The sequence below is a fragment of the Adiantum capillus-veneris genome, chromosome 20, assembly GCF_014529385.1.
Source record: "Adiantum capillus-veneris isolate H3 chromosome 20, ASM1452938v2, whole genome shotgun sequence".
NCBI lineage: Eukaryota > Viridiplantae > Streptophyta > Polypodiopsida > Polypodiales > Pteridaceae > Adiantum > Adiantum capillus-veneris.
Window position 1 is genome coordinate 109189155 of NC_140950.1, and position 24065 is coordinate 109213219.

The 24065-nt window shown below is 41.4% G+C and overlaps 1 protein-coding gene across 1 annotated transcript; it reads left to right on the top strand.

Annotated features, from left to right (window-relative positions):
• The first annotated feature begins 9218 nt into the window (after positions 1 to 9218).
• On the top strand, positions 9219 to 11781 carry LOC147433068 (uncharacterized). Its single transcript, XM_086492029.1, has 4 exons — positions 9219 to 9744; positions 9823 to 10340; positions 10665 to 10914; positions 11042 to 11781. Exons 1-4 carry the CDS (start codon positions 9219 to 9221, stop codon positions 11779 to 11781), a joined length of 2034 nt encoding a protein of 677 aa, XP_086348155.1.
• The last annotated feature ends 12284 nt before the right edge of the window (positions 11782 to 24065 follow it).

Genomic DNA, 24065 nt, shown 5'->3' on the forward strand with positions numbered 1-24065 from the left:
TTTCGACACATATATCGACGTATATTGTGACTTTTTTATAGGGATGGGTATTTAGACGTGTTTCTTGACGAAGGGCATCGAAACCTGCGTCAAAGGCCCCTTTTTTTTGTAGTGTTGGGGTCTATGAGCTCTTCACCTCTAGCTTCACTCTGTAATCATTACTTTTGTAATCATCTGAGCTTAAACCCATTATACATTGTATTGGTTGTCCTTGAGCTATTAATGTGAATCTGCAAATAATCTTTCAGTTATGTCTCTCGTTTCAGTATCACATTCCAATTCAGTTATCTATTTCAGTTCAGCCAATCCTCTATTCCAGTCTCACTAACTAAACTGACAACATAACCAATAGCTTTAAATTCTAACAGCAGAATTAGCTGTCTAAAGAGATCAACTCCAATTCCATTTTGGCAATCACGGTGGTTAGAGTTTTTCGCTCTTCTACCAAAAAACTCTTATCTCCCAGTTAGAATTTTCAGCTGAATACATGGCACCCAAAGTCAATCGTGGTCGTAAACCGTCAACCTAGTTAGGCATTGATTCCAACCGCATCGACCCTATTCATGAGGTCTCAGAAAGAGAGTCTGAGCATAAGAAGTACCCCGATAGTGAGATTGAGGCTCATGAGGATCAATCACACTCATGCTTATGAGGCCAAGGACTCTCAGCACTCCAGTCATTCCAGGAGGAGAAGGGCAGAGCGGGAAGAACGCAAAACCAGGGGTTCTCGGTCCACACATAAGTCAGATGGGGCCAAATGTAGTAAGGGTAGTCATCACAGTTTCAACAAAAAATCCAAGGAAGAGACAACAATTGAGACTAAAGACGAAGTTGATTGGGACACTGACATAGATCACTAGGAAAAGTCTTCTCAACATAGTCACGCTCTCCCAAGGGCAGAAGAGGAAGATCTGTTTCCCAATGTTCAAAGGAGGAAAGAAAGATGACCCAGATGTTCATATTTAATCTTTTGAAGAGTATGCTGAGTTGAAGAATATTGTTGAAGATGACTGGGGGGAATATTTGCCTCTGACACTCAAAGATGCAGTAAGGAAATGGTACTACCATTGCCCAGCCTACCAACTCAGATCATATAGAAAATTTCTCAAAGCTTTCAGATTGGAGTATTCAAGCAACATGGGTGATGAGGACATCCTTTGCGAGCTAGATAAGGTTAGACAAGGTAAGTTGTCAGTGAGAAGTTATGTAGAAAAGATCAAGGAGTTAACCACGCAGTTGTAGGAGCCACCATCAAAAAAGAGGCTACATGCATGGTTTCTAAATGGGTTTCGTAGTAAGAAGCTCGGAGAACAAGAGGTACCTACACCAACAAAGAAATTCAATGATTTGGTGCAGAGAGCTTTGAAACTTGAACAACAAGCTAAGAAGAAGAGAAGCCACAAGAAGAGGAGGTCCAGTAGTAGCAATTCTTCCTCTGAGAATTATGATTCTAGTGCAACCTCCGAAAGCTCTGACAGTAGCTCAGATGAGAAAAGAAAGGACAAGGCTAAGAAGGGGTCTTGGTCCAGAAAAATTGATGAATTGGCCTGACAGATTGCTGAAATCGGTCAAATGAGACAACCAGTTAGGAGAATAGAAACTTGGTGCTCAAGGTGCAAATATAAAGATCATGTTTCCAATGAATGTCCACAATGTACCTATTGCAAAGCGTATGGACATTTATGGAACAATTGTGGCATTTGCTTCATTGCTAGTGAGGCGGTCCGGGGGGGGCAACAAGAGAGGGGACCTCTAAACACCCCTCAAGGCTCCCGTGCTGCTCAATTGGGGTTGGGGCAACCACAAGCACAACACAACAACAAACCCACAACCGAACCCAAACAAGATAGGGTCACCACCTAGTTATGGTATGCGAACTAGGACGCAAGAGAGATTTTGGCACAACCAAGAAGATGCACCACACAACACACACAAGCAACCTCACACCAAGACACGCATGAAATGGACCAGAGAGAGCTAGAGAAAAGGGAAGAGAGAGAGGAAAGGATCTTGCGTAATACCTTATTTGTGACTTCCAAATGGACATGGTTCGTTATGATGCTATCGTAGAACTTGTACAAAACTCACTCAATGCTTAGTGATTGCTAAACATTGCCAAAACACACACACACTGTCAAAGGGTGTGGGAGACCTCTCACCACAATACCCTCTTACAATGGACAAAAAACTGGCAATGAAAAACACACTAAAACACTTTCTAAAATCAAGATCAACCGATAAAAACTCAAAATACACAAGTCACCTTGAATTCACCAAACCGTATTGCACAAATGGAAGGACAAAGATTTGAACGTCGAATCACGCCTTTGATGCACCAAACCTCAATTTATTGATGATGAAGAAGCGTATACAATAGTGGTTTTGAGATTTGTGGAACTCACGCTCTCTCACTTGCAATGTGTATCTTGAAGGCTTCTCTCACACCAAGAGTGAAGCTCACAAGTGGTTGCTACACCTAAGTCTCTCCTCACGCATAGAGTGTTGGGGTGCTATGTGAGATATTGGAGGTTGTTTTACAAGAAGGAGAGGAGCCTATTTATATTTTGGAGACCCCTCATTAAGATTATTGGAAATCTTAATTTACAAGCTAACAAATCAGGATTATGATTTTTTTGAATATCAAAACATTGCGGGCCTTCTTTGTCTGCTTGAGTCATGGGTGTGGGCTCAAAAGAGAGCATTATTGATGGTAGATAAGGTGAAAGTAAGTAAGGAGAGAGAGAGAGAGAGAGAGAGAGAGAGAGAGAGTTATTATACACATGTCTTGAGGTGAGGTGTCTTTTATGGTTAGGTCAATGCTATTTTGTGTTAGTATGTTAGTCGTTAGTAATCACTAGAAGTTAATGTTACATTTACAATGGATAGAATGAGGTGGATGGTTGAAGTAAGATGGTTGAATGAAGTGATCAAATCCTTGTGATGGTGAAGTTTGAAGAAGTTTTGTACTTACTTGTGTAGGTTCTCAAAATGACTATCGATCTTTTTCTTCGTCTTCCCTTCTTTACGCCACCGCCGCCAAGGTTGATTATCGTGATGAAAATGGTAATTCCGTTGATGAGATCTCTTGATTTGTAGAGGTTAAGCATGGTACACATGCTGAATTTATGTATATATAAGGGTTAAGATGGAATTGTACTTTGGAGATAATAGAGAGAGGCATAGAGATGGTGTATATACATGTGGAGCTCATATGAGAGCTATGGAAGTAAGTGGGGAGGTTAATGGTGAAGAAGGTGAGGGAAACCATTGAAGGTACAGGTTTGAGTGAGGGATTGAGAGGAATGTGTGTGTTTGTGTGTGTGTGTGTGTGTGTGTGTGTGTGTGTGTGTGTGTGTGTGTGTGTAGAAGTGTGGAAAGAGGTGAGAGAAGACTATGGGCTACTTGTGAGAAAAGTGGGCACACTAGGGTCCACTCAAAAAATCATAGCTCACCGGTGGTTACTCCAAAAATCATGAAACAATTTGAGGTAATTATTCAAAGCGTGGGATACATTTTCTCTTTTGACCACCGCTCCAAATTCGGAGTGGAGATAGGTGCCAAAATTCTCACCAAAAAACCTGTTTTTATTACACAAAAAGTCTTCAGTGGCCCCCTCCTTTGTTGAATTTGTACAATGCATCCAAGAGTGAGGCCCTCCTTTGTCATATCATAATACAAAGCATCCATGTTGCCCTTGACACATGCATGGAGGAGGATTTTTGGTGAATAAAGAAATATATACATGGTGGGACTAGTGTATGGACTATTCATGGACTTTAGCTCAATGAGCACATGGTGTTAGAATAATGAGTAAAAATAATAATAAAAATATGGAGGAGTTATGGATATGGAAAGATATTGGAATCATATGATATGGTCCCTCTTTGAATTATTTTGGGTGAAAGAGGAAAAGGTATGCAAGTAAATAATATAATAAACGTGACCAATCAGTAGAAATCAATTTTTTGTTTTCACGAGGGTGAGGGTGAAAATGTGGGAGTGATTTTTATAAAGGAAAAATATAAGGTTATAGTATGTACATATTGGCAAAAAATATACTTATGGTGTAAGAGGATGAAAAAAGGTGTACATAGGTTTAATAAAACACACACCTAAGTAGAAATATTTAAATAGATATACCAAAATAATTATAAAAAATCCCTATATTTAGGCCATATATACAATGAAATATTTACACACAAAGAGGTCATAATATACTTTTATTTTTTTATTTTTTTATTTTTTTTGGCTCAACTAGCCCAGTGACTAGCTAATTGAGGGTTTTTAAGGAGATATGGAAAAAGTCTCGTAACTCACACACGCCTATGTACAGTGAAATGGTAGGGATAGCCATAGTGTTTGGGTGAATTTGGTAGGGTGAGGTAGCTTACTATGGCAATTAAGGAGAGCCGAAAAACGGCTATCATTAGCCCCCCCCTTAGATAATGGTACATTCATGTACCATTTATCCGATCATACAACATGTAGATTGTGTAACGTCTGTCTTTGTCTGCTCTCATCTTTGAAGAACCTTTGTTGTATGATTAAAAAACCTTGTGTGATATGAAAGGTTCTCGGAGCCAATAGCAGGATGAAATAAAGTGATGGAGTAAACCTCCTCCATCGAGAAAGTTTCCATAAGCACCCCCCAGGATCAAAGATCTTGAAATATCTTTCCCAAAGCGAGATGTATGGTATGGAATCACTTACTGATTTTCATTGAAGAGACTTGTAGATTTTACTGTTGTCCATCATTGCATCTATCACTATGAATGTGATATAAAAGATTGGTTGCTCTTCCTCCTGTATAAAGTTGATGTATCTGCTACGATCTTCAAGAGCTTGTATGAGCGAATTCTTGAACTGTAGCTCATAAAATTCATTCAACCTGGGTAGGCTCACCAAGTCAAAAATTATATGGCCTTCATGATTTAGGAAATCTTGAGCCATGCTTCTAGCTGCTGTTGGAAGGTATTGCAAATAGTTTACCATATAAGTAGATAATAGACGAAGGTTTCTATTGCTTCCAACACATTGGAAGAGAATAGATTTTGGTACTGATTGATGAAATATCCACATGTAGCAATCAACAAGTTTTTCATCTATGATGAAGACCAGAAGCATCACAATGTGCGACCTCCATACACCAAAGAACCAAATGAAGAAGGTTTGGAAACATCCGTTCATCACCAAGTATTCATGTCCTCTTCCACTTAAGAAGGTATGGTGTCCCCGATGAAAGGTATATGTGAAGAGAAGAGAATTTGACCTTGAAGAGGTGAAACCCAATGTGAAGATGATTGGGGCTTCAAAAGCTTGGATTTCCTTGCTAAGAGATTGTCCCATGAATGAAGAGCCACCGACTAAAACACCATTGGAGAGAATGATACCCTTCTGATAGTTTCCTTTTATGATTTTATTTTTTACTACTCTCCCATGTTATTCATTCCCTTCTAAGCCCCCACTTTGGCAAGGTTGTAACTCCTCACATTGTACCACTTCAAAGGTTGATGGATTACTGTTAGATTTTGTGAAACATTTGGCTTCTTGCATGATAGGTTCCTCCATGCTTAACATACATGGGTCATACCAATGCTTTTCAACATCCTCAAACACTTCTTCAAGATTATCCTCACATGGATTCAACTCACACTCTTCTACTTTGTTTTGGAGTTGGCATTCCATGTACACAATCATCTCTTTATGATCAATGTGGTCTATGATCTCTCCACCTATGATTTCATCTTCTTCTTCACTCTCTTCTTTTAGACAAGATACACTCTCAGAACATTCCATAAGATCAAGGTTACCTTCAAGGTCTTCATTCTCCATAGAGTCATGTTGCACAAAAGCTTCGTCTACTCGGACTAGAAATTGATCCTCTGCCAAAAGGTTGGATGTATCCATTATTGAATCATCAATGCCATTTGAGATATCTTGTGTCGATTTTTGCATGCTTGTGATAAAGGTAGAAGAAAGAGATTCCACATTTGAATCTTGGCCACACACTTTAGCACTTGAATAATCAGTTGGCATGTAAGTAACTTCTTCAACATTTGTCGGAGTAGAAGGAGACAAGTATGGCAAAGGAGATGACTCCTTGATAGAAACAATTTCATGATGGTTGGTTCTTCCAGCATGATGGAAACCATTTTTGATGTAGAAGTACTTGTGAAACTTCCTTCGGGCAATAGTGACCACTTCTTCAAAGGTAGAGGGTCCACTACAAGTAACCTTAGTCTTTAGGAAAGGAGACAAACCTGAAATAAATTGATCCATTTTTACATAATCAGGAAATGTAGAACTAAATCCACATCCTTCCCATTGACGAGAAAAAATATCCTCATAAGCATAGTAGTCTTCACCATGTTGTTGAAGTCTCCCTAGTGAAGCCCATGCTTTCTTCGTTGTTGGAACTTTAGAGAATCTGGCTTTCAAAGCTTTGGAAATTTGGGTATATCCATCTTCAATCTGAGAAGACATACTCCAAAACCATTGCTCAGCGTTGCCTCTAAGGCATAGCAACAGAAAATCTCCTTTTTCAATGTCATCCCTTTTACCAAGGATATGGAAAACCATTCTAAAATCAGCAAGAAAATCATCAACATCTTCTTCTAGATTTTCGAAGAAGATTGGGATATCATCGAAGGTATAGCGTGTCATAGTCTCTCAATGCTAGAACCACACAAAGATTAGTTCCAAACAATTATTTTCTCTTATAACATCAACTAACTACAATACAACAATCAAAGATTAGTTCAAGCACTCTTGCAATACAACAACAATAAGCACAAAGTCATTCCTCAGTGGGGGCACCAAAATTGAGGCGGTCCGCGGCGGGCAACAAGAGAGGCAACCTCTAAACACCCCTCAAGGCTCCTGTGCTACTCAATTGGGGCTGGGGCAACCACAAGCACAACACAACAACAAACCCACAGCCGAACCCAAACAAGATAGGGTCACCACCTAGTTATGGTATGCGAACTAGGACGCAAGAGAGATTTTGGCACAACCAAGAAGATGCACCACACAACACACACAAGCAACCTCACACCAAGACACGCATGAAATGGACCAGAGAGAGCTAGAGAAAAGGGAAGAGAGAGAGGAAAGGATCTTGCATAATACCTTATTTGTGACTTGCAAATGGAGATGTCTCGTTATGATGCTATCGTAGAACTTGTACAAAACTCACTCAATGCTTAGTGATTGCTAAACATTGCCAAAACACACACACTGTCTTAGGGTGTGGGAGACCTCTCACCACAATACCCTCTTACAATGGACAAAAAACTGGCAATGAAAAACACACTAAAACACTTTCTAAAATCAAGATCAACCGATAAAAACCCAAAATACACAAGTCACCTTGAATTCACCAAACCGTATTGCACAAATGGAAGGACAAAGATTTGAACGTCGAATCACGCATTTGATGCACCAAACCTCAATTTATTGATGATGAAGAAGCATATACAATAGTGGTTTTGAGATTTGTGGAACTCACGCTCTCTCACTTGCAATGTGTAGCTTGAAGGCTTCTCTCACACCAAGAGTGAAGCTCACAAGTGGTTGCTACACCTAAGTTTCTCCTCACGCATAGAGTGTTGGGGTGCTATGTGAGATATTGGAGGTTGTTTTACAAGAAGGAGAGGAGCCTATTTATATTTTGGAGACCCCTCATTAAGATTATTGGAAATCTTAATTTACAAGCTAACAAATCAGGATTATGATTTTTTTGAATATCAAAACATTGCGGGCCTTCTTTGTCTGCTTGAGTCATGGGTGTGGGCTCAAAAGAGAGCATTATTGATGGTAGATAAGGTGAAAGTAAGTAAGGAGAGAGAGAGAGAGAGAGAGAGAGAGAGAAACACACAGAGAGAGAGAGAGAGAGTTATTATACACATGTCTTGAGGTGAGGTGTCTTTTATGGTTAGGTCAATGCTATTTTGTGTTAGTATGTTAGTCGTTAGTAATCACTAGAAAGTTAATGTTACATTTACAATGGATAGAATGAGGTGGATGGTTGAAGTAAGATGGTTGAATGAAGTGATCAAATCCTTGTGATGGTGAAGCTTGAAGAAGTTTTGTACTTACTTGTGTAGGTTCTCAAAATGACTATCGATCTTCTTCTTCGTCTTCCCTTCTTTACGCCACCGCCGCCAAGGTTGATTATCGTGATGAAAATGGTAATTCCGTTGATGAGATCTCTTGATTTGCAGAGGTTAATCATGGTACACATGCTGAATTTATGTATATATATAAGGGTTAAGATGGAATTGTAATTTGGAGATAATAGAGAGAGGCATAGAGATAGTGTATGTACATGTGGAGCTCATATGAGAGCTATGGAAGTAAGTGGAGAGGTTAATGGTGAAGAAGGTGAGGGAAACCATTGAAGGTGCAGGTTTGAGTGAGGGATTGAGAGGAATGTGTGTGTGTGTGTGTGTGTGTGTGTGTGTGTGTGTGTGTGTGTGTGTGTGTGTGGAAAGAGGTGAGAGAAGACTATGGGCTACTTGTGAGAAAAGTGGGCAGACTGGGGTCCACCCAAAAAATCATAGCTCACCGATGGTTACTCCAAAAATCATGAAAAAATTTGAGGTAATTATTCAAAGCGTAGGATACATTTTCTCTTTTGACCACCGCTCCAAATGAAGAGTGGAGATAGGTGCCAAAATTATCACCAAAAAGCCTGTTTTTATTTCACAAAAAGTCTTCAGTGGCCCCCTCCTTTGTTGAATTTTTACAATGCATCCAAGAGTGAGGCCCTCCTTTGTCATATCATAATACAGTTGCATTTCCATTTCCATTACCTTTTATTGATTTAGTTCTGGATGATGTAGCGGGACATGAGATGTACACTTTTCTTGACGGATTTTCAGGGTACAATCAAATACCAATGGTTGGGGAGGATATTGGAAAAAAAAAATTTATCACAGAATGGGGAGCTTTTGCATATACAGTGATGAGCTTTGGATTGAAGAATGGACCACCATCATTTTCTAAGGTGGCTTTTAAAACCTTTGAGCCACATTTGACAGATTTCATGAGGATTTTTATGGATGATTTTTCAGTTTTTGGGGAAAAATTTAGGCATTTGGAATATTTGAGGAAGTGTTTTGAAAGATGCAGGATGTTTTGGATGCCACTTAATCCCCAGTGTTTTAAAATCAGTACAGAAGGGAAAATTGTTGGGACATATCATCTCTCAAGAAGGAATGTCGATTGATGGGGACAAGATCAGTGCTATTCAAAAAGCTATAGCTCTGGAAAATTTGAAGGCAGTGATGCGGTTTGTTGGACATGTGAAATGGCATGGTAGGTATTTACGGTATTTGGTGGATGTGAGCGCACCACTTAGTCATTTGACTAAGAAGGATGTGGAATTTTTTTGGGGAGAAGCTCAAGAGAAGGCTTTTCAGATTATCAAAAAGATGTCGGTAGTTTCACCTATACTTCAACCACCAAATTGGGAATTGCCGTTTCATGTGTATGTTGATTCTTTCGACATGGCAGTAGGAGTTGTTTTAATGCAGGAGAAGATTAAGGGATGGTTCAAACTAGTTTATTATGCCAATAGAATGTTGAGATCACCGGAGAATCATTACACAATTACAGAAAGGGAAGCTTTGGGAATGATTTTTGCTTTGGAAAAATTCCGACATTATCTATTAGGGAACAAAGTGGTTTTTCATGTGGATCATCAGGCTTTATTGTTTCTAGTAAAGAAGCCAAAACAGGAAGGCATATTAGCAAGGTGGATACTCATGTTGCAAAAAATTGATTACATAATTGTTCATACTCCAGGAACTTAGCATGCAGTGGCGGATTACCTCAACAAATTGGAACATAAGGAGGAATTACCAGGAGTATCAGATAAATTGCCTGATGTGGATTTGTTCCGAGTGGAAGGACAATTTTTTGACAATTGGTATGATCAGATGGTTCAGTTTCTGAGAGATGGAGCATTACCTTCGACAATGTCTTCGGATCAGAGGAAGAAGTTTGCATTGAGGAGCAGACCATTTCTAATTATAGCTGGAGCATTATATAGAAGAGGAGCAGATCAGATTATAAGACGATGTGTTCCGGATGAAGAGCAGAAAGCAGTGTTGCAGGAAGCACATTGGGGATCAGCTGGAGGCCATTTCTCAGGGGAAATTACAGGTCCAAAAATTTTACAAGCTGGACTTTGGTGGCCTTTGTTATTGAAGGATGCATATAGTTTTGCCAAGGAATGTGTTCAATGTCAGAAGATGGGGCAGCCTACACAAGGGGACAGGGTGCAGGATCATCCAGTATTTCCATTAGAACCATTTCAGAAGTGGGGAATGGATTTTGTAGGTCCAATAAAACCAAGGGAAAGGAGGACAGGTTCCACGTACATTCTTGTTGCAACAGATTATGCTACCAAATGGGTGGAAGTAGTGGCTTTGAGAGATAATAAAGCAGCAAGTGTAGCAAGGTTTCTGTATAAAAACATTATGACAAGATTTGGATGTCCTATTGAGTTGGTGTCGGATTAGGGAACACATTTTTTGAATTCTGTGATTCAGGAGTTGACATCCAGACATATGATTTTGCATAAGAAATCTACCCCATATCATCCTCAAGAAAATGCGCAGGCAGAAAGCTCTAATAAAGTGTTGGTGAGAATTTTGAAGAAAATTGTGTCAGAAAACAAATCGGATTGGGATGATAAGTTGGATTCAGTACTATGGGCTTTTAGGACAGCTTTTAAGGTGGCAAATGGAATGACACCTTTCAAATTGGTCTTTGGAATTGAAGTTGTGGTGCCAATGGAATATGTAATTCCAAGTTTGAGATTGTCAGTTCAGCATAAGTTAAGTCCGGAGGAATCAATTCCTTATAGACAGAAGGAACTGCTTAAATTGGAAGAGGATAGAATTCAAAGTACTTATTTGGTGGAAATTGGACAGAAGAGGAGACAAGCATGGATGTCTAGGCAGGTGAAATTCAAAAATTTTCAGAAAGGGAATTGGGTGATGTTATACAAATTCTAAATTGGGACCACATCCAGGAAAGATGAAGCTGAGATATTTGGGACCTTATCAAATTGAATCAGAACAGGGTCAAGGACCATTTTTGTTGAAAGATTTTTTTGGAACAAAGATTGTGAAACCAGTGAATGGATTCAGATTGAAGAAATTTTATGGGAAAGCGCTTGAGGTTCCCAAGTGGATGGTCAATAGGGCTGAGGATATTGGCAGTAAACTGTTGACAGTTGATGTTCTGGGAGTTGTAGTGGAATGTTTGGAGGCAGAATTGCCAATTTGTTCTAGCAATTCAAAATTTGTCAAGGGTGTTAGGATTCGGAATTCGGATTGCGGAATGGAAATCAGAAATCGGACTGTCGGATTTGAAGTCTTGAAACTGGAAAGTTGGAGAAGTGGAATTGAACAAAAGGCTACAGAGGTGCTAATAAGTACGGGTTCTCATTTCACGGCCGAAAATTTGTTTAGTGCTGATGGGACTCACTTAAGGAAATATAAATTTTTGGCAAATCCTGCATGGCATGCTCAAATCGAGGAGAATTTTCATCATCATAAGAGTAAGGTGGTGAGAGGAGGTGAGGATCACATCCAAGTGTGTGAGTCTGGTAGTTTAGTGAGTGTTAAGTTGGGTGAGAAGGGCGACATGTTTTCAGAGAATATTAAGGGTAAACTCATGGAGGGTACGCAAGAGGATGCAACAGAAGCGATGCCGAATACCAGGTCCATGAAGATGGCGAAGGAGGAGTTGTTGAAAGCACGGCAATAGGAAGATCCAATAGAGGTGGAAAACGATGAGGCAGAATCTTTGAGTGATCAGGGTAGCATGGAAATGGCGGCGGTAGCTTTTGACCCTGATGAAGCGGAAACGCAGGTATGGCTAAAGCGTATTGGTCTGTATGAATTTGCATGCCTACCATGGGATACATGGGCAGAAAATCAATTTGTCGAGCAGTAGTGGAGTATGATAAAGGAAAGTAATGGAATGATTATTGTGAATGTGCGTTTGACACCGAAGCTGGTGTCCAAAGTCTTCAAGGTTCCCTGTCTAGCTGTGCCGACCAAGACGAGAAAGTTGATCAATTCTCAGATGAAAGGGGAATTTGGAAATCCTGTAGGCACGAAGGCATATTACATGGTGAAGAATGCGGGTGGAAACAGAGCTTCAAATTTATTTTGGTATTTGTAAAAAGTATGTATCCTCCAGAAGACTGCCTACATGTCCAAGGAGGCTTTTGCTCCTTTGTTTCAGGCGGAAAGAGGCATTAAAGTGGATTGGGCATCAGTTCTTTATGATTTAATGCAGTTAACCGAAAAAAGAGACGGACGTTAGACACCAGCAGTGGGCAGAGTAGCACCTTATTTGGATGCAATTTTCAAGTATGTTCTGAAGGTTTCGACAATAGCAACAGGTTTGAAGACACTGGTAGATGTGACTAAACAAGAGGGCATAGCATATGGAAGCAAGAGAAGGAAATTGTTATTCGGTTCTCCAATAGTTGAAAAAGGTAAATCACCTTTCAAAGTGTCTTGGAAGGGTTTGGAAGATTTTGATTTAAAGCCGAACACTTTTACAATGGAGTCAGAATCAAAGAAATCAGAGCCCAAGGTCAAGAAGGTAACGTTGTTCATGAAAGGAATGGGAGGAGGTGTTGAGAAGACTGCTTTGGATAGTTTCAAAGTGAAAGCAGGGAGCACTGACAGTTATGAGCTTAAGGGAATTTTTTCTATGGAAGAGGCAGCTAGGAGTTTGACTCAACTAAATGACTTCATGCAGAATCAAGATGCATCTCTGAGGGTGATGGAAGCTGAGAAAAAGGAGCATAAATGCAGTGCTATCCCGGAGTGGAAAATGCAGAAGGTTCGGATGCATTTGTATAAAGAGAGATCAGACAAAGAAAGAATGCAGGAGGAAGTGAGACGGATTACAGCAGAAGCTATGGCGAGAAATGCAGAAGTCCTGACTGTAGCAGAGGATTTTACTAAGTGGGTGGATGGACTAAAAGCTGCAGTGGATGACCAATTCAAAGAACTGGGAGATAAAGTGGTGGAGATGACCACTGAGAATATTTTCTTGATCAATAGATTGACTCTATTGATAGATATGGAGAAAGCCGCATTGCAGAACCAGGGAATGACGGGTATTTTAGTTGCAAATTCGGCTGCGGATGTTCTGAAGCAAGAAGTGCTGGAGTATACACAAGAGATGTGGAATAAAGCTACAAGGCTTTGGAGGGAACACATGGAGGTGTCGACGGACAAATTCAAAAATTGGTTTCAGTTGGCAGGAAAAGAAACTGTAAGGAGAGAGAATGAGGAATTGAAGGTGAAAAATGAGAGATTAATGGCAGAGATTCAAGAGTTGAAGAAAAAGGGTAAAGAGATTGAAGTAAATGCAGGGGCAGTGAGTAAGTGGACAGCAGAGCTGAGCAGTGATGTTATGGGACCAAATCGGATTTTAGCAGGAGGAGCAGATTTAGAAGTGGAAAAGGAAGTGGAAGCTGAAGCGGGAAAGAAAGCGGATTCGGATGTTGCAGGAAAAAAGACAGATACAGAAGGAGATGCTGGAGAGCAGGTTGTTTGATCAAGGAATTGTGGGTCCAGGTCAGCCTATGGCTCTAGCCACCGGGCTGTTCCAGGTGTTAAGCTTAGGAATTTTGGGATGTTTTACTTAATGGAAGTTGGAATGTGAACCTTTATACTTTTGGGATTCCAAGAGGTGTCTTGGGAAAGGGTGTTGCCCATTAGTTTTATCGAACTATGTAACTGTCAAGGAGTATCTTCTTGGGAATGTGAAGGTGGAAGTTATGGCGGATTTAGTCTTTTGTCAAATTCTGTGTTCTGTTCCAGTTCCAGTTCCATTCTGATTTCTATACTTTGTCTATTATGAATGTGTATGCCTTAAACATATATATATATATATATATATATATATATATATATATATATATATATATATATATATATATATATATATATATATATATATATATATAAAACTTATACTCCCTCGTTCCCATGCACGCACTCTCCCACTTACACACCCATACACAACTCCGAGCCCTGCACACACACACTCACAATAATTCCATAAAAAAGCACTCACATAACCCCGCATACACACTCCCATACACATACGCACTCACGAGCTCAATTACATACACACACTCACGAGCATACACGTTGTGACAGGGATGGAAACACACAAAAAGACTCTATAATGACCCGACACACACTCTTGGGATGATACACACACACACTATGGGACACCACTCGGCTTACACAACCCACCTGGCCGAGACAGGGAACACACCGACAGAGTGAGAGGAGAGAGACTATCCACTTGCCCACTCCACAGAGAGAGAGAGACACACACACACACACCCAAAAAACTCATCTCAAAAGAGGATAATTTCTTATGTTTAGGTACAAATGAGCTTGGGCCAACACCAATGGGGCAAATAGCTCACACAATATGGGTAAAATATGCTAGATACAATCACAAATTGGAGCAGAAGCTTCGCTAAATAGGAGAAACTTACACAGCAAAAAAATCAAAAAATAGTGAGAAATTTGGCAAAATGGACAGCGCCATCGTGTCCAGAACGGCCCAAAACCCCAGTCTACAATGTCAAAGTGCTCAAATCCGCCGACCTCGGATGAGCAGTTTATGGCCAAAACAGGCTCCAAAAACAGCAAAAACACAGTTGCGGTTGTTCCTCCTCTTCTCTCCATGTTTTTTCTGGTCTTATCTCAGTTTTCTCAGTTTACACACTTAGCTTTATTACTTGGGCACCCTTGGCCTTTTAGTTGACCTCAAACAGACCCCGAACATGCCAAAAACTGACCTCGCAGTGCATAGTTGTCACCTTTTTGCATCCGTCCGCACACCTGGCACTCAGCTTTTTCCAATAATGCATCCCGCAACCACATGAAGTGGCCCAAAAAGATGGTCCTCATGATGAAATTTTTGCATAATTATCACAAGAAAACACACACGTTGTGTCTATACTTATCCACGTGCAAGTCTTGACCCCATTCGACCTCCTGATGCCACTAGATGCCATCTGACGCACCTGCTTACCTCATGTCGTCGGCCCGCAGATAGCTTCCTCGAGAAGTTTTACACGCTACCAACTCCTCATTATTGTAGAAAAAACACACTAATATTGGTAACGATGAAAATCGATGCACTATGTACATGCTGTCCTACCTGTACACATGTGGGCCCCACGTAACCACCAGGCTCTGGAAAATGGGCAATCCTTTATTTGATGCACCATGAATGGGTATGTACATATGCGCAATCAGTTGCTCCAAAAAACTCCTGACATAATTTGCCCATCCCCTAGCCTGCTAGATCATTCATGCTCAGTAGCAGCAAAAAGAGATATGAGACTTCTGAATGTCCTTCGAATGATTCCTGTTAGCAAAAACTCTTTTGCTTGAGCCAAACTTTCCCCGCCATGAGAAAGAGGTAAATTGGTCCTCAACACAAATAGCTCCCAAATCATGCTTTGAGCTGCTTCATGTGCCTCTCCATTTAGAGCACGTTCAATGTGTCTAATGCTCCATGCTTCGAACTTTTTTAACAGGCCTTTAATTCTGAAACAAATTTCCTTCAAAGAGGTGTTCTTGCTCTTCCACACACCTAGCACTTGCTTCACAACTAACAAGGCATCACCTTTTATGATCAACCTTCTAATCCCATGCTTTAAACAAATGTGTAATCCATCTTCCAACGTAGCATATTCAGCTTCATTATTACTATGCACATCCAATTTGAACCCTCTCTTGCGTACTACTAACTTCCCCTCTGGATCATAAAGTGCTATTCCCCCTGAAGCTGCATCATGGATCTTTCTGTAGGAGCCATCAAAGAACAAAACATGTGCATTGCTAATCTGTGGCACTTCTTCGACTACCTTTCTCACCACCTCTTCTTTAACAAGAAGGGGATTCTCCTTGTAAGTCAACAAATCGGCTAGGGTAGCTCTTGTACTGTCTTCCACTAGGAAAGAGAACTCAAACTCTTGCAGCTCAATTACCCATTTCTTGACCACATTTGACATGTTACTGCCATTAATCAACCATGGCAAAAATGCATAACTCCTCAAGAAAACAAAAGGTCGTGGTAGCAAGTAATGACGAAATCATCTACAAGCAAAAATATCACACTGGCCATCACTAGCTCTACTTTCGGGAATTTTCTCTCTGCTACCAACTTCACTCGGCTTGCACAATACACTGGCCTCATATAATGGTTGCCCTTCCCCTTTTGCAATAGCATTGCTCCAATGGCATCATCCCCTACTGATGGATTTACATAAAACACTTTCTCCCAATCAGGACCCTGCATGGCTGACAACCCCCCTAACACCTCTTTCACCTCTTGAAACACTTCTTCACACTTGTCATCCCAATGGATCATGCTTTGCCACGTGTTGTAATGGATAAAGGAGCTGAGAAGATAATGGAATAAACCGTGCCATGTACTTCACTTTGTGTATAAAGGTTGCCAATTGCTTCATACTCGTCGGTGATGGAAGAAGAATAATAGACTTAACCTTGTCTGGATCAGCCTCAATGCCATTTTCTGACACCATATGGCCCAATAACTTCACCCTTGGCTGTGCTAGATGACATTTCTTTGGATTTAGTTGTCCTCCACATTCATCATATCGAGCCAATACCATCTGCAGCTTCTCATGGTGTTCATCCCTACTGTTGTAGACACAGAAGTCATCCATAAAAGCTTTAACACAACTGCCAATGAATGGTGACAATACCCAATTTTCCCTCTCTTGATAGAAAGATGGTCCATTTGACAACCCAAATGGCAATACTATGTAGCAATAGCAACCCCATGGCGTAATAAAAGTTGTCTTTGTGCGGTCTTTAAGAGCAATCTTTAATTGAAAATAGCCTGAAAAACCATCACACACACTATACCTCTCATAACCAGCCACTGAATCCAAGATCTGATCAATGAATGGAAGAGGATATGGGTTCTTCTTAGTGGCTGCATTTAAGGGTTTAAAATCTACACAAATCCTCCACTTTCCATCTTTCTTTGGACTGACTACTACTGGACTCACCCATTCTGTGGTTTCCATTGGAATTATGAACCCTCCCTTCAATAACTTGTCCACCTCTTCCCTCAAGGCTTCCATCTGCTCTTGACCCATCCTTCTTAGACTTTGTCGTACTGGTCTAGCACCTTCTTTCATCTGTATATGCATTTCTTTGCCCTTGAACCCTCTGATCTCTTCATATGAAGTGATGAACAAATTCGAAAAACTAGCCAGCATGTGCAAATATATCTCCTTCTCCATAGCTAAGAGGTCTCCACTGATCATTTTTGTCATCAATTCCTGCTTCTTCAACAATTCGACCTTGGTTTGCATCAGCCCTTCAATCACTTCTTCACTTTCATCTTCAACCTCATCTGCAAATGCAACTAAACCGGACTCCTTGATTTCTTTGTCCATCAAAACAAATGCAACATCAACATCCTCATCATTGCTGGTAGTACTATCATTGTCCTCATCAGTCACTATGGAATAGTCCTCATCACTAGACTCATCCTCATCTTCATAAAGTTCCTCCAATCGTTTCCTTGTGTCCATATTATATAGCTTCTTGGCACCTGTCTTTCCATAGAGGCTAATCGTACCATGTCGCCAATCTTGAACAGCTCCCACTGCACTTAACCATGGTCTGCCCAATATAATAGGATATGCTCCCAACCCCGCTGGCATCACATGAAAATCAACCACCGCCTTTGCATCATACACCTCCACTTCTAAGCTCTTTACAACACCCAAACATTTTACTTTTTGATGGTTTGCCAATCTGATGCAAAATCCTGACACCCCACTCACTGTAAGACCCATCTTTTCAACGCATGAGTGTGTTATGACACATATTTAGGCTCCACCATCAACATAACCTTGTCCCAGATTTTTTATTTTGTGCCACACATATACTATTGGGAAAATGTCGATTAGGCTAAGGGTTGCACCTTGAATCGTGATGAGGGTTGTCGGTGGCATGAAAATTTGAACCCGCACGTTAAAGTTGGCATCCCAATCATCGCAACCAGCAGACAGGACCTCTGGTTTCCCCATACTTCCTTGCCATATTGTACATAGCTTCTAATTTTTTGTGGCTTTTCTTTCAACGTCGATTGCCAACACCTTTACTGAACCTCTCTCTGGCTCTTTCTCCATTGGGTTAAACATCCTCTTCCACTGTCTCTTTAGCTCAGGGACCATATCTATAAGCTGTCCAAAAGTAACATCTGCTTTCCTGCTTGTCAGATCCTCCTTCAAGTCATAGCTTAATTGCCCATCCCCTAGTGAAAAATCTGAAACATGAAACTTGCGACGAGCCCTTCTTTTTCTCTTGGCCTTGACATCCTCGCCTTCATGGCTCTTTCCTTCTTCTTACTAGGACCTGGGGTACTTCTTCCTTCCTTTTCCTCCGTGGTCCTCTTCAATAGGCATCACTAATGTATCCTCTAGCTTTGATTCCTTCTCCAAAGTGACTACACTTATCACTTTTGTCTTTCCCTTTTCCTCTTGGATTAATCCACTAGTTCCTTCTTCTCCCTTAATTTCATGCCATAATCATTTGACCTAGTTAGCACCTGTCTTGGCAAAGGATACATGTCTCCCCCCATCCTTGGTGGCTTATCACATTGCGGGCTAATGTGGCCCAACTCTCCACAATTATAACATGTGGGCGTCTGCCTCGAGAACCTATCATTGCTTTGTCCAACACTATTTCTGGGTCTTTCTTCACCTCCTGGCTGATTTGCAAACCTCCCTCGACCTCTATTATTTGACCTAGCATGTTTAGGCTGAGACTCTTCATTAAATCTACCACTTGCCTCATGTCTTGCCTTAGCCCATCATCTTGCACTATTGTAGTGACCACTGCTGGCATAACCTGAGGAGTAACAGGAACCACTGGCTCATGATGAACCCCTGGCACGCGACCTTATAAAGACTCCATAGGCTGAAATTCAGACCTCATGGGCAAAGACTCCACCCCTAACTAGCTCATTTTCCTCATCTTCCACTCTTTGTTACTTGCTATCTCTAGTGCATCTTCATATGTTCTAGGCTTCTTTATCTCCACTCTCCAACGTATATTCTCCCAAAGACCAGCCAAGAACCTGTCCTTCTTCATCATGTCAGGTGGGGGGACCTGTGGTGCTAAGGCCTTCTACATTCGCTCCCATGCCAATGAAAACTTACGTATGTACGCATCTACTCGCTCACCTTCATTTTGCACCAAACCTTGTACTTCTTGCCACACTTTGTCAGGATCTTCTATCTTCATAAACTCCACTTCCCACCCATGACGTAGATTGTCCCAACTCAACCTTACGGGTGAATCAGCCCCACGCAACTCCTCTTCAAATGCTTTGGACCAAACTCGTCCATCACTCTTCAAACATATTTGGAGAAGACGTAACATCTGCGCAGGGTCATGAATCTAGTTGCTAATGCAAGCAACCTCTATCTTTTCCAAAAAGTCTTCCACATCTTCATCACTTCTTCCATGAAACTCCGGATAAGAGAAATCCATGGCTACCCAAGTTACAATGCTTTGAGAACCCCTTCTAACACACGTGCAAGAACCCAAAACTTTTGACTGACTCAATCCCTAGAAAATCCAATGGAGCTCAACTTTAGATAAGGACAAACACATGCACATCAAATGAGTTTTCATAGTTGATCATCGGAATTACAACAGGCAAAGGACATTCTAGTATCTCTCTTAATCTTCTTGGTCCGAACATAAAGACTACGCGCTGTTGGAAAAAAATCTTCCTGGACACATGAACATTTATCTGGATTCTTTGAGTTAAATGAAAAGGAGTGAATGGAGGGCCATTTTGATCATCCATTAAAGTCAACCATGCAGCTCCCAAGAAAGCACACCTGTCTTATCCTTTGATTTTGCCAAAATTTCAGCAGCATAACAGCATAAATGGCTCAAAAGACCAAAAAAACAGCCATCACAACTTGGAAAAATTTTGGCAGAATTTCCGCAAAAGTAGAGCAGTGTGAACCCAAAATATAGACTATATATGTATGCATAAACTGCCAACAATAGGACCCAAGCATCAATTAGGAATCACTAGTACATAGCCTATGGTGAGGTCACAAAAAGGGTGCTCCAGCTACCTATATCACCAAAAGGATCTCCACATTTGAGAATCCCCCAGCTCAATAAAACCTCACGCTATCGACCCTCTCACGAAGGCTAATGCAAATCGCGTATAGTCAAGTCTCAAAAATGACTATCTTCCATACCAAGTCTCAGAAATGGCTGGGACTGCCAAATAAAACCACGTATGGCTCCACAAAGGCGTACAATGGCAGTTTCCACAAGTAACATACAATACCAACAGACAATGCGCTCAAACAGACGCTTACTGATGCATACCCACAACAACTTCAAGTGTCACCACTGCTAGTATATCACTGTACTCCAGCTACATGTACCTGTGTGAATCACCTATACCTGTCCCTGTAACCTGTAACCTGTTGTTTGCAACCTGTAATCCCGAAGCTCGAAGCAGAAGGTACTCGAAGAAGATCCTCCGTGGGGGCACCAAAAGAATGTGAGCGGGATGGAAACACACACATAATGACTCGACACACACTCTTGGGATGATACACACACACACACACACACACACACTATGGGGCACCACTCGGCTTACACAACCCACCTGGCCGAGACAGAGAACACACCGACAGAGTGAGAGGAGAGAAACTATCCACTTGCCCACTCCACAGAGAGAGAGAGACACACACACACACACCCAAAAAACTCATCTCAAAAGAGGATAATTTCTGATATTTAGGTACAAATGAGCTTGGGCCAACACCAATGGGAAAAATAGCTCACACAATATGGGTAAAATATGCCAGATAGGATCACAAATTGGAGCAAAAGCTTCGCTCAATAGGAGAAACTTACACGGCCAAAACAACAGAAAAACAATGAGGAATTTGGCAAAATGGACTGCGCCATCGCGTCCAGAACGGCCCAAAACCCCAGTCTACAATGTCAAAGTGCTCAAATCCGACCTCGGATGAGCAGTTTACGGCCAAAACAGGCTCCAACAACAGCAAAAATACAGTTGCGACTGTTCCTCCTCTTCTCTCCATGTTTTTTCTGGTCTTCTCTCAGTTTTTTCAGTTCCCACACTTAGCTTTATTACTTGGGCAGCCTTGGCCTTTTAGTTGACCTCAAACGGACCCCAAACAGGCTAAAAACTGACCTCGCAGCGCATAGTTGTCACCTTTTTGCATCCGTCCGCACACCTGGCACTCAGCTTTTTCCAATAATGCATCCCGCAACCATGTGAAGTGGCCCCAAAAGATGGTCCTCATGATAACATTTTTACATAATTATCACAAGAAAACACCCACGTCGTGTCTGTACTTATCCACCTGCAAGTCTTGACCCCATTCGACCTCCTGACGCCACTAGATGCCATCTGACGCACCTGCTTACCTCATGTCATCGACCCGTGGATAGCTTCCTCAAGAAGTTTTACACGCTACCAACTCCTCATTATTGTAGAAAAAACACACTAATACTGGTAACGATGGAAAGCGATGCACTATGTACATGTTGTCCTACCTGTACACATGTGGGCCCCACGTAACCACCAGGCTCTGGAAAATGGGCAATCCTTTATTTGATGCACCATGCATGGGTATGTACATATGCGCAATCACTTGCTCCAAAAAACTCCTAACAACGCACTCACATAAATATACACATACACACGCACGCATATACGCACGCACTGAAAAAATAAACAAAAAAAAACACATGAATGACATCGACGTCATCAACAAAAAGAAAGGAGAGGCCAAGTCGCGCACCACCGACACCAAAACAAAGAAAGACGCCGAAGGCATGTCCTGGCCCCCGAAAATGACGAATGTGCTACACCGATGCACCAGCTAAGCCGCCATTCATCGGCATCGCATCCACGACGCCCTCTTCAGTAAAATCCGTAGGTTGTCGTTAAATTTTCCAGTTTTAAACCAAACCTTGTAAAAAATCCCAATTTATAAATTATCACCTCTCTCTAGGTGATGGCCACCAAGGCCCACCTAGGAGTTTTCCTTTATAATATTCCCCAAGACAAAGCAAGGGTCAACCATCCAGGACCCACCGCCTTGCTTTGTGTCCCCTGATTAGAAACCTAATCTAATCAAATTACCCTAATCTAAAGCAACCAACACCTATAAAAGGGCACCTAGTGGTCACTATCAAGGGGGGATTGATTGGAGATTCAGAGATTGGGAGATTGGGGGTGTGCAATTTCATCAAAGGTCAGCACTTGGTAGTATTTTGGTGGGAGGGATTGGCAACATTTGATCACGAGAGAGGGGACTTAGTGTCGACTCCAATGGTCAACACACGTACACTCATGTTAGCAAGGTCTCCGTGTCCGTGAGTCATCTCTAGGGAACGCACTAGTAGGCTCACTATCTCTCCCTCTATCTCTCTATCACCATGATTGCCACCTTGCTAGAAATAAGTTTGCTATAAATATTGCAAGAAAATAGTTCTCCCTCACACACCGAGGGTTTTCATCACCTGTGTGTGTGTGTGTGTGTGTGTAGAGTTCGTGATATTTCCAATCACCGTTGTCTGCGTCCTAGCTACTCAAAGCTAGGTGGTGCCCCCTGTTCGCTTCAGCATGACCGGCTCACGGCGTGCATCGGCTCCTGACGTTTTCAAGGCCGTCGGGGTTCATGTCGCGCTTTGCGCTCGTCGGTGGAAAAATCTACTCTATTTCACAGATTAAGCATACAAAATTGCAATATTGTAGTGTGAGAATATTTTTTAATTAATCAAATGTACTATATACTTAATAAAAATAATTCAACATTTTAGATATTTGGCGGCAACAAATCTTTACAAAACACTAAATACAACATTTAAATGAATATATTCCAACGACTAACAAAATTGTGACTTAAAATTGTTGATAAAATGCCATCATGCGTGTGATAACTAAAGAAAGCATGACCCATCCGTGAAATTGAGGTAGGATAAGTAGATGATTAGAATTGAGATGCAATGTAGAGATTGCTAGATGTATGCACACCATAGACGGGTCCACATTAACAAGTTGTACTCACTCGGAATTGTAGAATTCTACCTAGTCTTAGACATAGCCTGTGCTAAGACTAAGCTTAAAGAGAATATCAGAATTACAACACCAACATCACTCACTACATGTCTCGATCAAAATCAAACAATAAAAAAGGTGTAGTTTTGGGCAATTTGCATGAGGTATCTCGCTTGGTTGAAGCTTACTGGGCCTCCTCTCTTCCCCTCGAGCCCCTCTCGAACAAATGTGGCCATTTTCAGAGGCTCATTATAAGGCCATCACAGTGCCAGATGTGATTGGTAAAGATGGCCAGGATCAGCTTGTTATGAATGTGAATGTTTTAGCAGTGGGTGCATACAATTGGCATCGGCATGCACATTGTGGAGCTCGAATCAAGCCATGTGGTTTTGCTACTTAGCAGGTTTCCCAAGATTTGATATTCATGGAGACATAGGATGGTCAGGCTAGCAGTAGCAGGCTTCCATGCCATCTCCCTCGACTTTCAAGGCTCAAGGCTCTGATACCATTGCTACAAACAGAGGCGGGGAAGGCCCTGCAAAATACGAAAATAAGAAGCTACAAACCATCAAACTAAAAATTCTGCATAATTGGCGAATCCCATAGCACATAATCAAGACTGCACGCGATCAAAGAGAGATAGAGAGAAAGAGAAGAGAGATAGCACATGCAGATGTACCTCCTACAATAGAGTGGTACATTGGCACAACGAGAGAGAAGAGAGGAGAGAAGAGAAGAAAGACAAAAGCACTTGGTGATGGAGGCAGCAATAGACTTCTAAAGCTAGCACTCTAGGAATGGGGGGATGATTGTACCCAATGCTCTGTGTGTGTGTGTGTGTGTGTGTGTGTGTGTGCATGGCACCCTCGATC

What these genes read in the sequence shown, in the direction of transcription:
- LOC147433068 (XM_086492029.1), top strand. Translation starts at nt 9,219, where the DNA reads ATGTCGATTGATGGGGACAAGATCAGTGCTATTCAAAAAGCTATAGCT. An exon ending in AGAAGTGGGGAATGGATTTT is followed by an intron (nt 10,341 to 10,664) that starts GTAGGTCCAATA and finishes AGAATTTTGAAG; the next exon opens with AAAATTGTGTCAGAAAACAA. An exon ending in GGAAGAGGATAGAATTCAAA is followed by an intron (nt 10,915 to 11,041) that starts GTACTTATTTGG and finishes GACCACATCCAG; the next exon opens with GAAAGATGAAGCTGAGATAT.